General features: G+C 44.1%; 1 protein-coding gene and 1 pseudogene across 1 annotated transcript in view; both read left to right on the top strand.

Annotated features, from left to right (window-relative positions):
• Positions 1 to 9,749, top strand: part of SLC2A9 (solute carrier family 2 member 9) — a 224,015-nt gene extending 214,266 nt beyond the window's left edge. Inside the window, exon 12 of the mRNA XM_023519318.1 lies at positions 9,679 to 9,749. Within this exon, the coding sequence (XP_023375086.1) occupies positions 9,679 to 9,714 (36 nt within the window). The 3' untranslated portion in view covers positions 9,715 to 9,749. The remainder of the gene's footprint in view (positions 1 to 9,678) is intronic.
• On the top strand, positions 1,416 to 2,239 carry LOC100962726 (annotated as a pseudogene).
• Positions 9,750 to 14,187: the final 4,438 nt, after the last annotated feature.

A 14,187-nucleotide genomic window follows, 5' to 3' on the forward strand; every position in this document is an offset into this window, starting at 1 on the left:
GTGCTGGGGAGCAGCAGCTTTACTGGTGTCTCTGTGGGGTGAGAGAGGCCCGCACACTGTTGCTGGACTGGTGCTGGGTAAAATAGCAGCCACAGCTTCCATTCTTCCCCCGGGGGACACACAATATGGTAAAAAGCGAAGCGTCCTGCTCCTCATTTCACTAAGGAGACTTTCACTGTGGAGCCCTCCCCTATCTATGTCTCCATCTCCACCTGAAGCCTCAGCATGCACAGGATGGCCAGAACCTGACAGGGGGAGACAACCTTGTTGGTGGGCTGGTGCTAGTGATGCGTGAACTCCTTTCCCCTAGCTGTTCACACGTGTGCAATAGGATGCCTACAACCATGGTTACCACACGTGCACACGCGCACCCACGCATGCATTAATGGCTAGGAGAAAGGAGTGATACCGTTGCCACCCGTGCACCTGCGCAAGTGCCAACAGCTTGGAGAAAGGAGCTGTGACAGATAAAAGGTACTCCAGTCTTCCTTACTGCTTTGCACCAAAATGCATGAAGATACGCTGCATAGCCATGCCCATCACTAGGTCTTATTATCGGGGTAGGGCTTATATTTAACAAATGCATAGAAATACTGTTAGGGCTTATTTTTTTGGTAGGTCTTATTTTGGGGGAAACACAGTACATATAAAATCCCAAAGAATCTACCAAAAAGCTCTTATAACTAAAAGGTTAACCTAACAATGTCACAGACTAAAATGATCAACACACGACATTCATTGTATTTCTCTGCACTATTGATGAATAACTTCAATCTGAAACATAAAAAAATTATATTTACAGTTGTTCCAAAAATAATAAATACTTGATTAAATAGCTAAATCTAACAAAACTGAAAACTGCAAAACACTGATGAAATAAGTCAAAGTTTACCAATAAATAGAAAGATACGCTGTGTTCATTGAACGAATGACTTCATTGTTACACGATTATTCTTTTTAAATTTATGGTAAATGTTACACAATCTCAATTAAAATCTCAGCAGAAACTTTGTAGAAACCACAAGCTGATTCTAAAATGTACAAGAAATGGCAAAGGAAGTAGAAATGCCAAAATAATTTTTTTAAACAAAGAATAAAGAAAACTAATACCTGATTTTAAGGTGTAATCAGGACTCTGTGGTTTCGATGAATATGTAAACACATAGATCAACAGAAAAAACTAAAGAGCCCAGAAATAGAGCCACCCAAAAAGATAATTGATTTTTGACCAAATGTAAAGGTATAATCTTTTCTACAATGTTACTAAAATAAATGGTCTGAGAAAATGGTCATCCTCTTCCTCTCAGGCTCTTGCTTCCTCGTGTTCACCCTCTCACCCTCAGCCTCATGAAGCCAAAAACAGCCAGACCTTCCTTTCTACTCACCTATAGCCATGTCATTGCGACTCTGTCACCATGTTCAAGGTGCGCCTAGTCCAAGGCTACATCTTGAAGAAGGTGTTGGGAGCACTCAGGACCTTGTCAACGAGGCCTGCTGGGCCATCAGCTCAAGCAGCGCGAACCTGCAGAGCCGGGAATCGCCCCACATCTCTTTGGTGCAGCTCCCCCGGCGCTCTGAGGGCTTGACACATACGCTGTGACCGAGACCTGGCTGTGGCCTTGAACGTCACCAGCATGTCCAAAATACTAACATGTGCTGGCGAGTAAGACATCATTACACTAAGGGCTGACGATAGTGCGGACACCATGGAGCTAGTATTTGAAGCACCACATCAGGAGAACGTTTCCAACTATGAAATGAAGTTAGTGGATTTGGATGTTCAATAGCTTGGAATTCCACAACGAGAATCCAGCTGTGGGGTAAAGATGCCTTCTGGTGAATTTGCACGGACATGCCGAGATCTCAGTCACTACTACAGCTGTTGTAGTTTCCTGGGCAAAAGAAGGAGTAAAGTTTTCTCCAAGTGGAGAACTTGGGAATGGAAATATTAAGTTGTCACAGACAAGTGGCATGGATAAAGAGGAGGGAGCTGTGACTATAGAGACGAATGAGCCAGTTCAGTTAACTTTTGCACTGAGGTGCCTGAACTTCTTCACAAAAGCTGCTCTACTCTCTTCTACTGTAACACTCAGAGTGTCTGCTGATGAACCCTTTGGTGTAGAGTCATATAAACTGATATAGATATAGAACTGATATATGATATAGAATCATATAAACTGATGTGGGACAGTTGAAGTACTACTTGGCTCCAAAAATTCAGGATGAAGAAAGATCTTAGGCATTCTCAAAATCAAATAAAATAAAACTAAGCTATTTGAGCACTGCTTCTGAGATGCCAGCGTGTACTGAGGTCTTTTCTGTCATTGAATCTGTACTTGTGGTAGATACGTAGATATTCCCTGTAAATAACCTTTTTTTCTCTCCCTCCATTCTCCATAATTTGTTTAAAGAATAAAGCCCAAAGTCAGTTTGGTCTTGTTAAAATCAATCAATCAATAAATAAAATGATGTAAGAAAATAAACTTCAAATATATCTCAATCCCTAAAAATGAATGTAAAATGAATTATAAACACAATATATAAAATTATAAACTTTTGGAAAAAAGACTTAGGAGAAAAATCTCATTAAATTTAGGCAAAGATTTTTTAGATGTGTACAATCCCAAAACACCATTTGTAAAGAAAATTTGATAAATTGGACATCATCAAAACTTAAAACTGTGTTAAAAGAATGAAAAAACAAACTACAGGCTAGGAGGACATGTGTCCACACCACATATCCACCAAAGAACCTGAATCCAAAATACATCAAGGAAATTCAAAACTCAACAATAAGAAAATAAACAACTCAGCTGGGCATGGTGGCTCATGCCCGTAATTTCAGCTACTCAGGAGGCTCAGGTGGGAGAATCACTTGAGCCCAGGAGCTCAAGGCTGCTAGGCTGCAGGGAACTATGATCAAAGACTCCACCTCTTTAAGAAAAAAAAAGTGAGTGTGTGTGTATGTGTCTGACAATTAAGTTTATGAATTTGCCACTGTGTGCTCATGTAGTCAGCACGGCACAAACAGCTGAGTAAGGTATTGTAACCCTAGTATGTCAAAGCCTCACAGCTGCGTTTGTGTCGATGTGTGGCAGTGTCTTGCTGAGCGGCGTTCATTATTGTTTTGTATATTTTTGTGTCCTGTCATGAGAATATCAGAGCTTAAATTAGAGCAACAAACAAACATTACATTTCTTGTTAAAACTTGCCAAATGTGAAAGTAAAATCAGGGACATGTTAGTCCAAGTTTATGGGAATAACACATGAAGAAAATGGTGGTGTACAAATGGATTAAAGGTGTCTTCTGCGGGAAGATAAAGCAATACTAATGAAGAGAGGTCAGGGCAGTTGGTAACGAGCAGAACTGATGAAAACACTGCAAAAAGTCATCAGACTGCGTATCAAAATTATCAGCTGACCATGAGAAGCATAGTAGACCAAGCAAACATGCATAGAGAAACAGCCAGGAAAATTTTAACTGAAAATCTTGGCCAAGAACTCATGGCTTTTGTACCCTGACAATGCACCAGTTGCACCAGTACCATCTGTGAGGCAGTTTTTAGCCAGTGAATAAATAACTGTATGGGAACACCCTCCTAACCCATCTGATCTGGCTCCCAGTTACTTTTTTCCTTACCTAAAGATACAGGAAGTTTTTAAAGGAAAGCATTTTGATGATATTTAGGATATCAATGGTAATAGGATGACAGCTCTGATGGCCATCTCAAAAAGAGCTCCAAAATTGTTTTGAATGGTGGTCTAGGGACTGGCATCTGGGCATAGCCTCCCAAAGGGAGTACTTTGAAGGTGACTATAGTGACTTTTTCTAGGATGAGTTTGTGAACATAATTGTCCAACCCTGTACATATAAACAACTCAGAACCTGGCAAAAACTAAGGATAAGCACTTCACTCAGGAACAGGGCGCACGAGCATGCAGAAAGGAAGTTCATGAGTGGTCACTTGGGAAATGAAAATTAAAATGACCACGAGAGACCCCAAGAAGCCTACCACAGTGGCTGAAATAGAAGATCCTCACAATACCAATTCTGGCAATGTGGAGGAGTGGGACCCCCACGCATGGTGGTGGGAATGAAGAATAGCAGCAGCCACTGGAGCAGTGATCAAAGTGTCCCCTCTCTCACCTGCTGAAGAACTGCAAAGAACACCTTGGGCATCCTTCCTGATACCGAGCCCCTGTGCTGAAGGTATCCACCCCACACCCAAATAGGGCCAGGCCATCCCTGGACAGAGGAACAGGGGTTATGTAGATCCTGTGGCAAGCCAATTCGTAGGACAGAGAGAAAACAGTGGCAATGACAAGGACTCCCTCCTTGACCAGACTCTGGTCGGGCTCCTCTGAGCACTCTGCTGCCCTAGGTCTTGGCCTGACAAACCCAGTTTTAGCAAACTGCACACCAGTTTGGTAAGACTCCCCTCACCCTTGGTATCTAACAGAGTTCCTCTTCCCACTCTGCCTGCGATACCTAACCAAGCCTCTCCTAGTAACATTGCATCCACTGATTCCCTCACCTTGCTCCTTGCTATAAATCCTCACCTGTTGTGGTCAGAGTTGAATTTAATCTCTCTTCCCCATAGCAATAGCTTTAAGTAAGGTTTTCCTTGTCTGTTTAACTATCCTGTGCAATTTTCCTTTGACAATACTCACAGCTTTAAATCCATATGCTTTACCCAAAGAACTTGAGCAAGAGAATTAGTCCTTACTACCTTAGGGGAGGATTCAGTTAAAAGGAGGAGAAGAAGCTCCTAGACCCTGGTTAAAGAAGAATGAGGACAACACGGTGGCCGGCCCCATACACAGCGTTAGGCGGCAACCCAAGTCTGCAAAGGATGCCCGCTCAGCACCACCACGACCCAGCGCCCTCCTCTGGAGCACAGATGGTGCCGGGACTCAAGACCCTGGGTCTCTAACAATGATGTGTCAGGAGAACAAACCTCAACCCCAGCTAGTCCTGCCATTTGGGAAACTCTGTAAATAATGAAGCACAGGAAGGTAGTCTCTGTATCCTATGCGAGAGAGTAACACTATTGCCCTGCCAAACACCGGCAAATGAGAAGGGAGAGGCGACGCCAGCCACTGGCCGGGCCTGGCTTCTGCAGCGGGCATTGGCCCCTGTTCTTGCAACACAGACTGGAGTCACCCTTAGATTAGCAAGAAGCAGGGATATGGTGGGACAAAAATCTCCCTGCTTCCTCTTGTTTAGTGAGATTGAGAGTTAGGGTTCCTTATTAAGAAGCCTCACTCACTTAAGAAAGGGCACCAGGTGGACATTCCATCCTAACATTTACAGTGACAAGGACATTTGAACAAACATGGTTATGTTTTTGTGCATGTGTGGCTTAGCATATGAGACATTCCTCTCACATCATTGCAAAGGTTCACCTGCTCTGGGCACAGTCAGCTGGTGCTTATCTAGAAAAATGAAGAACTGCGCCAGGAGGGCAGGGACCTTGTCTGTTTTACAGTGGATACTCTCCACTGTATCCGGGTAACAGCATTTCTAGCACACAGAAGGTGCACAATAAATGTTACTCGCATGAATGAATGAATGAGAGTAATGGCCCCCCAAAGATGTCCAGGGTCAGCTCAGCACACAGCTCAGTGGCTAGGGTGCCAGCCACAACACCAGGGCTGGCAGGTTCAAACCCGGTCCTGCTACACAACAATGACAACTACAACAAAAAACTATCCAGATGTTGTGGCAGGCACCTGTAGTCCCAGCTACTTGGGAGGTTGAGGCAAGAGAATTGCTTATGCCCAAGAGTCTGTCTCCAAAAAAAAAAAAAATGTCCAGGGCCTTATCTGAACCTGTGTGTATGTTCACTTGCATGGCAAATGGGACTTTGCTGATGTGATGAAATTAAGGATATTTAGTTGAGGAAATTAACATGGATTATCTGGGCAGACTCAGTGTAATCATGAGGGTCCTTATAAGAAGGACGGAGAATGGGGAGATGGAGATTTGAAGACATTACATGGCTGGCCTTGAAGATGGAGGATGGGTCATGAGACAAGGATTTCAGTGCAATCCCTGGAAAGGGAAAGGAAACTTATTCTCTCCTAAAGACTCCAGAAGAAGGCATTCCAGTCTACATCTTGATTTTAGGATTTCTACCTTCCAGAACCAGAAGATAATAAATAAATCTATGATTTTTTATGCCACTAAAGTATGTGTGTCACTGTTTTTTTAATTTTTTACCTTTTTATTTTGAAATACTTCCACACTTATAGAAAACGTAAAAATAAACCAAAAATCATACAGATTTTTTCCATTTTTCAACTATATTGAAGAATAATTGACAGTAAACACTGTATTGATTTAAGATATACAACTTGATGTTTTGATACAAGTTATACATTATGAAATGATCACCACAGTCAAGCTAATTAACACATCCACATACTAGCCTTTTTTTTTTCTATGTGGTGAAAACACTTATGATTTACTCTTTTGGCAAATTTCAAGTGTACAATGCAGAACTGTTAAGTATAATCACTGCGCGGTACTTTTGTCTCCAGAACTTCTTCATCTTGCATAACTGAAACTTTGTACCCTTTGAGCCACATCTTCCCATCTCCCACCTCCCCTCAGCCCCAGCCACCATCACTGTCCTCTGGTCAGGCCGCTGAGATGTGTTCACGTGTTACAACGGCAACAGGAAAAATATAGGACAACAGTTGTCTCAGGGCACAAGATGCTTTACTGGGATGTGAGAAGAAAATGTGAAGAAATTTTGTTATACTTACTTTATTTTGAAGTAAATATCAGAGGACTAATTTTACATGGTTCAACACTGTCCCAGCCAGACTGTCCCAGTACTTAGATTATACACCTTGGCTGCTGCTTCTCACAGAAATTCTGAAGAACTTCTCTTTCAATGTTGTGCCCAGGAGTTCCACAAAGACCACACTGTCAAACAAGCCAAATTTACAGCAGAGTCCTTTTATTGAAGGGCCAGCAGGCGACTGCCTCCATGTCCCAACATGAGGTTTCTGAGAGCAGCCAGCGTGCTTAAGGAGTCGGGTTTTTAAGGCTTGGTCTGCATCCTGGTTGGCACACAGGCTGTCCAGGTGCATTCGGGTGGGGTAGCAAGCGAGCATTGTACAGAAGCAGAATTTTGCAGTTAGTGAGCTATACGTCATACATCTTTATTTTAATATTTCCCACACATCTTAGTTCCAGTATTCTTTCCACCTGGTATTATTTAAAAGTCAGTCCATGGATAGTCAGTTCATTTCCCAGGGAATTAGTCAAGCAAGAAGTTAGTGAGTACTTTCCCATCAGCTTGGGAGTGAACCAGACTTACTCCATTTTGTTGAGGGCTTGCAGTCCAGGAATTTGTCAGGAGTTAACCGGTATTTTCCCATTATAGTCTAGGCCTAACATCACCTCTCCTTAGAATCCCAAGAGAGATGACTTTAAATACCACAAACAAATGCTCTGTAGTCTCCCTCTAGTACACAGGAGGCACCAGGAAATTGCCTTTATTTCAGGGAGGACCAAAGGAAAGAATGCCGATGTAGTGGCAGGTGCACTGGCCACCTACCTTAGACCACGAAGTTGAAGGCCACGCCCTGAAAGTGCAGGAAAGTGAGCCATGTGGATTGTCAGTCTGTGCTTCATGGAGCCGAGCTGACATCCTCGGGCTGCCTGCCTCTGGCCTTTGCTTGTGACAGTCAAAACTTCTATCTTGTTTAAGCTACTCTTATTGTAATTCTCTTACTCATGACTAAACCTAAACTTAATTCACATATGGGTTATGATAGGACAGAACCCAAGGCAAATGAGAATATATGAAGCAAATCCAATTCTTTAGACACACATCCAGAGATTGCTGTGGCACAATCCTGGATTTCTGTCCATAGCAGGTTGGCAGAAGTCCGGGAGCTGCTGTGGTACTGACCTATGCTTTCTGCTGATTTCTCTTCCTTTCAAATTGGCAAATATTTTCACATTATTGTCTATAATGCTGGAGGTAATCTATTGAGATCATTTTATATGATCCAAATCCTTCCAGCCCCAAGGCCAGCCACGATCAGTGTTCCTACAACTACACTGCAGAACAGCCCCTGTCTCCAGAGGGATGACTCTGGTTTGATTCCCAACCTGCATGTTTCACTTCCATTCATTAATCCCTTCCACTCTGACAACCCAATACCTACTGGCCTTGTGTGGTGAATCATGCTTTCCAGTGTACCTGCCCATGTCTAATACCCGGCCACACTGCCTCTAGACTTGGCCAGGCAAATTTCCTTGCCCACTGAAACACAGAAAATGTGACAGAGCAGAACTTTAATAAGCACTTGTGTTCTAGAGCCCTCCCTCTAGAATGCTAATGCCACCGAGTGATGTGGTTCAATCCAGCTTCATTGTGGGTGAAAGCCCACATAAAGGGGGATGCCCAGCTGTGTCCACTGTCCCAGCTAAGCCTCAACCTCCAGCTAAATGTAGCTATATAAGTGAACCCAGAGGAGAGCAACAGAAGAACCACACAGTCAATTCACAGAATCCCAAGAAATAATAAATGATTGTTGCTTTAAGCCACCAACTTTGTCATGGCTTATTAAACAGCAATAGGAAGGTCATGCTGACCCATTGTTTCTGGTTACATTTTTCTCATTATTTAGTGAATCCTTGGACACTACTTACAGTCCAGACTCCCAAACAAGAGTGGAATTAACATGCTCTGGATTAATGGATAATTTCTTCATCTCCCAAACATCTTCTGAGCACCTACTACATGCCTGTGCTAGGTGGTAGGAATACAAAAATAGTGGAAATGAATATCTACTATCAAGAGATCGATTTAATAATAAAAAAAGAGAGAGAGAGATCAAGAAAACGGTGAAGAAGACAAACCACTGATACCCAGCCCAGGTCTAGTGCTCCCTTGACAAGGCCCTTCTCCTTTTCCTCACTTGGACAATTTCTCTTCATAAAGGGTAGGCCACGGCACTCCTGCCTCTAGAATTCTTTTGTTGACTTCCCAGTCTTTTAACTTCCACAAAAGCCTTTGTTCACCTTTACTGATGGGTTTATCACCACTGTAGGACTGCTGTTTTTTTCACTGGCATCCTTAACTGCATGGGACTGATCTCAGGACTCCACACTCCTGGCATCTAGTAAGCCCTAGTTATATAGTTACTGAACAAATGACTAACATCATCAAGATGTAAAGAGGATGTGACGGGAGCCCTGAGGAGGGAATCAGTGAATCAGTGTGGCTTAGGGTGACTAGAGCAGGTGCTTCTGAGTGGCACATGTGAGCTGGATCTCAACGCAGATTTCATCAAACTGAGAAGAGGGGGCAGAGGAATTAGTGACAAAAGGCTGAAGACACAGGAATGTACAAGTAAATGGCGTTTTCAGAGAACAGCAAACTGTTGTTGGGATCAATCTTGGTGGCTATGAGAGTAGGGGTGGGAGGATGAGGCTGGTCGATGGTTCAGATCCAGAGTCTGACAAACCCTGAGTGTCACACCAGCACCACTTCCTGAATGTTCCTGGGTCCAGACCTGCCTCCCACCTTCCATCTATGGCTGAATGTAGGTCTACACAGAAATCACCCAGTTCTGATACTGCCTATTAGTTGAATAAATGATGGAACTCAGGAACTCCTGATAATCAGCTGCCTTCTCATTGTGTTTCCACAGCTGGTCATGAACCCCAACAAACAGAGGTCACACTGACTGACAAGGACCCAGCAGCTGCTCATAAATTTCAGACATTTGCTATAATTTACACTAAGATGTGGATGTAATTATCCTTATCAAAATCACTTCCCCTGGCAAATTTGCACATTAAGTTAAGTAAATTTCCTCTTATTAAATCATAGCAATTGGGGATTGCAGTTTGTCTCGGCCAAGAACTACAGCTTGGAAGTAATAAAGGGAAAAAAAGAGCTTGCGTTCTCAGCAGGACGTGTGGGTGGTAAGGAGACAGGCAGTATTTCAGAAGTGTGTTGGAAGCCCAGACCCCCAGCAGTCCCATGATTTTGTACCCCTTGGATTTAGAATAGTCTTAAAAACGTGGCACTTCTCAGCTCTCACTACACGTGGCATATTGAAAATGCTGCATCCCACTAAAGATCTGGGTGAAGAAAAGGAGATCTAAAGAAAGATAGTTTTAATGTTGGAAGCAGGTATTTTGGAAAGGGGACTATAGTTTCAACCCATGAATGAAAAGAAAAATAAATAGGTTTGTGCTAGAAGTACGTTAAATATTTCCACACACAAGATTGTGGGGATGTGCACAGTCTTGCAATGCCCATTTCTTTTCCTTCTTGGAATTTAATGCAATTATAATTAAACAATTTGCAGTGGAGGGTGGAAACACTGGATGCGTCTTGCTACCTGCTGGATCTCCAGCAGGTGCCACAGCTCCTTGCACGTGGCAAATGCTGCGTAAAGTGCGACTGAGCAAATGCACTGATGTGCACATAAGATGATTAAAAATCAAGGGTCATTGAGAGATACAGGAACTAACTTGAAAGATATTGGAAGTCGGGCAGCACCTGTGGCTCAGTGGACAGGGCGCCAGCCCCATATACCGAGTGTGGTGCGTTCAAACCAGCCCCGGCCAAACTGCAACAAAAAATAGCCGGGCGTTATGGCGGGTGCCTGTACTCCCACTACACCACAGCACTCCACCAAGAGCAATAAAATGAGACTCTGTCTCTAAAAAAAAAGATATTGGACATCATCAATTTGGCTTAAACCCAGTTACACATACTAACACATCCAGCAAATACGTGTTTGTCACTCAGGCCCCTTTCAGTTGCCAATGACAAAATCTTCACTCACTGTGGCTTAACAATAAAAGGAGTTTTTTCCATTTGCCTATGAGGAAGCCTAGCAAGGGTGACGGCCAGCAAGCTCTTGTCTCAGCTTGATGCAGGGGCTCAAATAACATTGTTCAAATTCCCAACCTGTCTCTCTCAAACTCCGCTTCTCCTTATCTCCACTTAGTTTTATTCTTCAAACAGTCTCTCCAGATGGCCGCCTCTGATGGCCCCAGCCCCACATCATCTCAGCTTGGCCACCTCAGTGGGGGAAAAACTTCTCTCTCAACGTGTTAGTTATCTATTGCTGAGGAACAAAATACCCCAGAACCCAGTGGCTTTTAAAAAAACAACTATTTTTTCCCTCACTGTTCTGTGCATCAGCACTTTAGACCAGACAGAGAAGGATAGGGCAGTCCATGTGGTGTCTCCTGGTTCAGTCAGGCATGTGAGGCTGTGGTGTCAGCTGGGGGTGATCGGCCTCACATGGCTTCAGTCATGTGTCAAGGGCCTCAGCTTGGGACAGCTGAACAGCTGGGATATCCCCTCCATGTTCTCCCTCTCCATGAAGTGTTTTCATCTCCTAGAGGCCCCTGACTGGCTTCCTTGCAAGGCAGTGATATTCTAAGACAGCAAGAACAGAACCACAGAATCGGCAAGGCCTCTCAAGGCTGAGGCTCAGAACTCACACAATATGTCTTTAATTGGTCAGACTAAGTCATGGGACCAGCCCAAATTGAAGGAAAGGGGAATAGACTCCAGCTATGGATGAGAGGTACCCAAAGCCATATCACACAGGACAAGAGGAGTTACTATAGCCAGCTTCGCAAACATCTACCAGATTTCAACCTCATGAAGACTCAGAGTGGCCCCACTCAGGTCACAGGTCTAGTAAGCGCAGATCTTGGTTAGATTTAGGGGCCACCACAGTGGCCTGAGAGATTAGTTGCTTTGATTGGCCAGTCTGGCCATGTGTCCAGCCCAAAAGTAGAGGGCAAGGTAGAGGGCAAGGGGCAGTGTAATCTAATTAACAGCTCTCTCAGAGCCACCTAGAATCAGGAGGAAAATCTCCAGTGAACCAGAAGAGGGTGGGAAGTGTATTCAGAAGACAGAACCAAAGCTAGGCAGGCTCTGTTGAACATAAGGTGATAAAGATCAGGTGTAAGAAAAAAAAAAAAAAAGAAAGAAAAAGGCTCGGCGCCTGTGGCTCAAGCGGCTAAGGCACCAGCCACATACACCTAAGGTGGCAGGTTCGAATCCAGCCCCGGCCCGCCAAACAACAATGGATGGCTGCAACCAAAAAATGGCCAGGCGTTGTGGCAGGCGCCTGTAGTCCCAGCTACTTAGGAGACTGAGGCAGGAGACTTGCTTGAGCCCAGGAGTTGGAGGTGCCTGATGCCATGGCACTCTACCCAGAGGGATACCTTGAGGCTCCGTCTCAAAAAAAAAAAAAAAAGATCAGGTGTGAGAACCTAATGGCAAAGTTCAGAGTGTCAGAGGGCATTTCCCATTGTCCCTTTCAAGGAGAAGAATGCCTCGATCTATAGACTCAAACTGCTTGATCTCCCTTTACTTTGGAGATGAATTCATAACTCTCCAAGCAGGTGTCAGCAGTGGGAAATATTTATATCGATTAATTCATGCCTCTATTTCTCATTCCATAGTTCTCTGGCACCCTTCTGATTATAAACTGGCTTCCAGAAAACTGATCAAATCAATTCCTAATAATTCTAATTTTCATAGAAAAAAGTAGTAAATTATCATCCCTGGCTTATGCATTGGTCTCTTGTGAGACTAGTAGTTATGTGTTACCCTTCAATTCAACTAATTCTCAGGAGCTAAAGAAGATTTCATCTTGGAAGACGGAGACCATTCTATGGTGAATTTGCCAGTCTCACCTGGTAAGTAGTCTGTGAAGGCCTGGTCAGGCATGCCCAAGCTCAGGCTGTGCCTGTCTCTCCACATCCCTTGTTCCCACTTCATCTCAGAAGAAACTAAGGCTTAGAAAAATGACTTGCCCACAGTGACAGCTGGCAGCCATAACCCAGAAAATAGCTCCTTGCCACTCACTAAATACAATCTGTTTATTCACAGAAGACCTAATGCAAACCCTGCTATGAGCCAGGTCATGCTGCTGTAATAACCAAGCCCCCAGCCCTTGACCCCCTCCTTAAGACCAGTGGGGAACAAGCCCCCTACCCTAGAAAAAGAAATCTCTCCTAAGCCTTTTAGTTCCTGCCCTCTCAAGGGTAGAGAAACAGCCTGAAATTAAGGAAGTATGCAGTGAGGGGTTGAGGAAGGGAGGGGTTGATTTCAAATAAAGCCCCGGGTGGAGAGGTCCCAAGTTGTTCTCGGAAATTTACCCAACACTTGTTTTGTACCCCTGAATTATGAGCTAATGTACCTCCACCCTGAATTGTGTAAACCCCTATGACATACCCCATCTCATGATCATGAAGTATTGTACTTGTGATATATCTTATGACGTATGAATCAATATGTACCCTTACCTTGTGACCCCTGAGCTATATTGAGCTGTGTTAACCACTATGATTGGCTTCTGTATTATGCTAGCTTGCTAGTCACCATGACTATGCAGAATAATGGTATTAAAGCGCTTTCCCCCACTATTCAAGGTTTCTTGTTGGCCTACCACAAGAGCTCCCTGCAGGTGCACCTGTAGGTGTATCAAAATTATCAATAAATTTCTATTAATTAATTACATCTGCAGTGGGGTCCATCCTTCTCTCACATCTACCTTCCCATTTCACTGTGCATGCAGGAGAGAAGGTGGGACAGAAGGCAGAAAGTCTGAAGTTTTCGTCATGGTGCTGACATTCCACTGGGGAAAGACAGGGAATAAGTAATCAGATAAATAAATAAGACACCAAAAAAACTGAATGGTGATGAATGCAACACAAATAATTACAAGACAGTAGTGTGCTGGGAGGTGTTTGCCTTGTGACTTTAGACTGGGTGGCCAGAGAACAGAAATGTGAGTATAGAGAGATAATCTCTTTATGCACAAGTCTACTGGGGAGGCCAGGCTGACCAACACACCACCTGGATACAAAGGGTGGGGAGGCAGGACAGGTCAGGGTCACGTAAGTCAGGAACAGCAAGGTCTGTAATGTGTTGAGACCCTGCTGGTGCCTAAGGGGTGTTCTCTCTAGTCCTCCTGGCAGCCTGCTAAAGCAGTGAGGGAACTGGGATCCCCTGAGGTTGGAGGGCCTGCCCCAGGGAGGCTGTGAGGGGCTGGTCACCAGCCGTGGGCTCAGCTGAAGGGCCGTTTGGAATGTGCTCTGCTGCTTGCTTCCTCTCTGCCCAGTTTTTCCTCCTCTGCCCAAGCCACTCTGGTCCCTTCTCTTAGCCACAGAACGAA

Source organism: Otolemur garnettii, unplaced genomic scaffold, assembly GCF_000181295.1.
Source record: "Otolemur garnettii isolate 467f Iridium unplaced genomic scaffold, OtoGar3 scaffold00171, whole genome shotgun sequence".
Classification (NCBI taxonomy): Eukaryota; Metazoa; Chordata; class Mammalia; order Primates; family Galagidae; genus Otolemur; species Otolemur garnettii.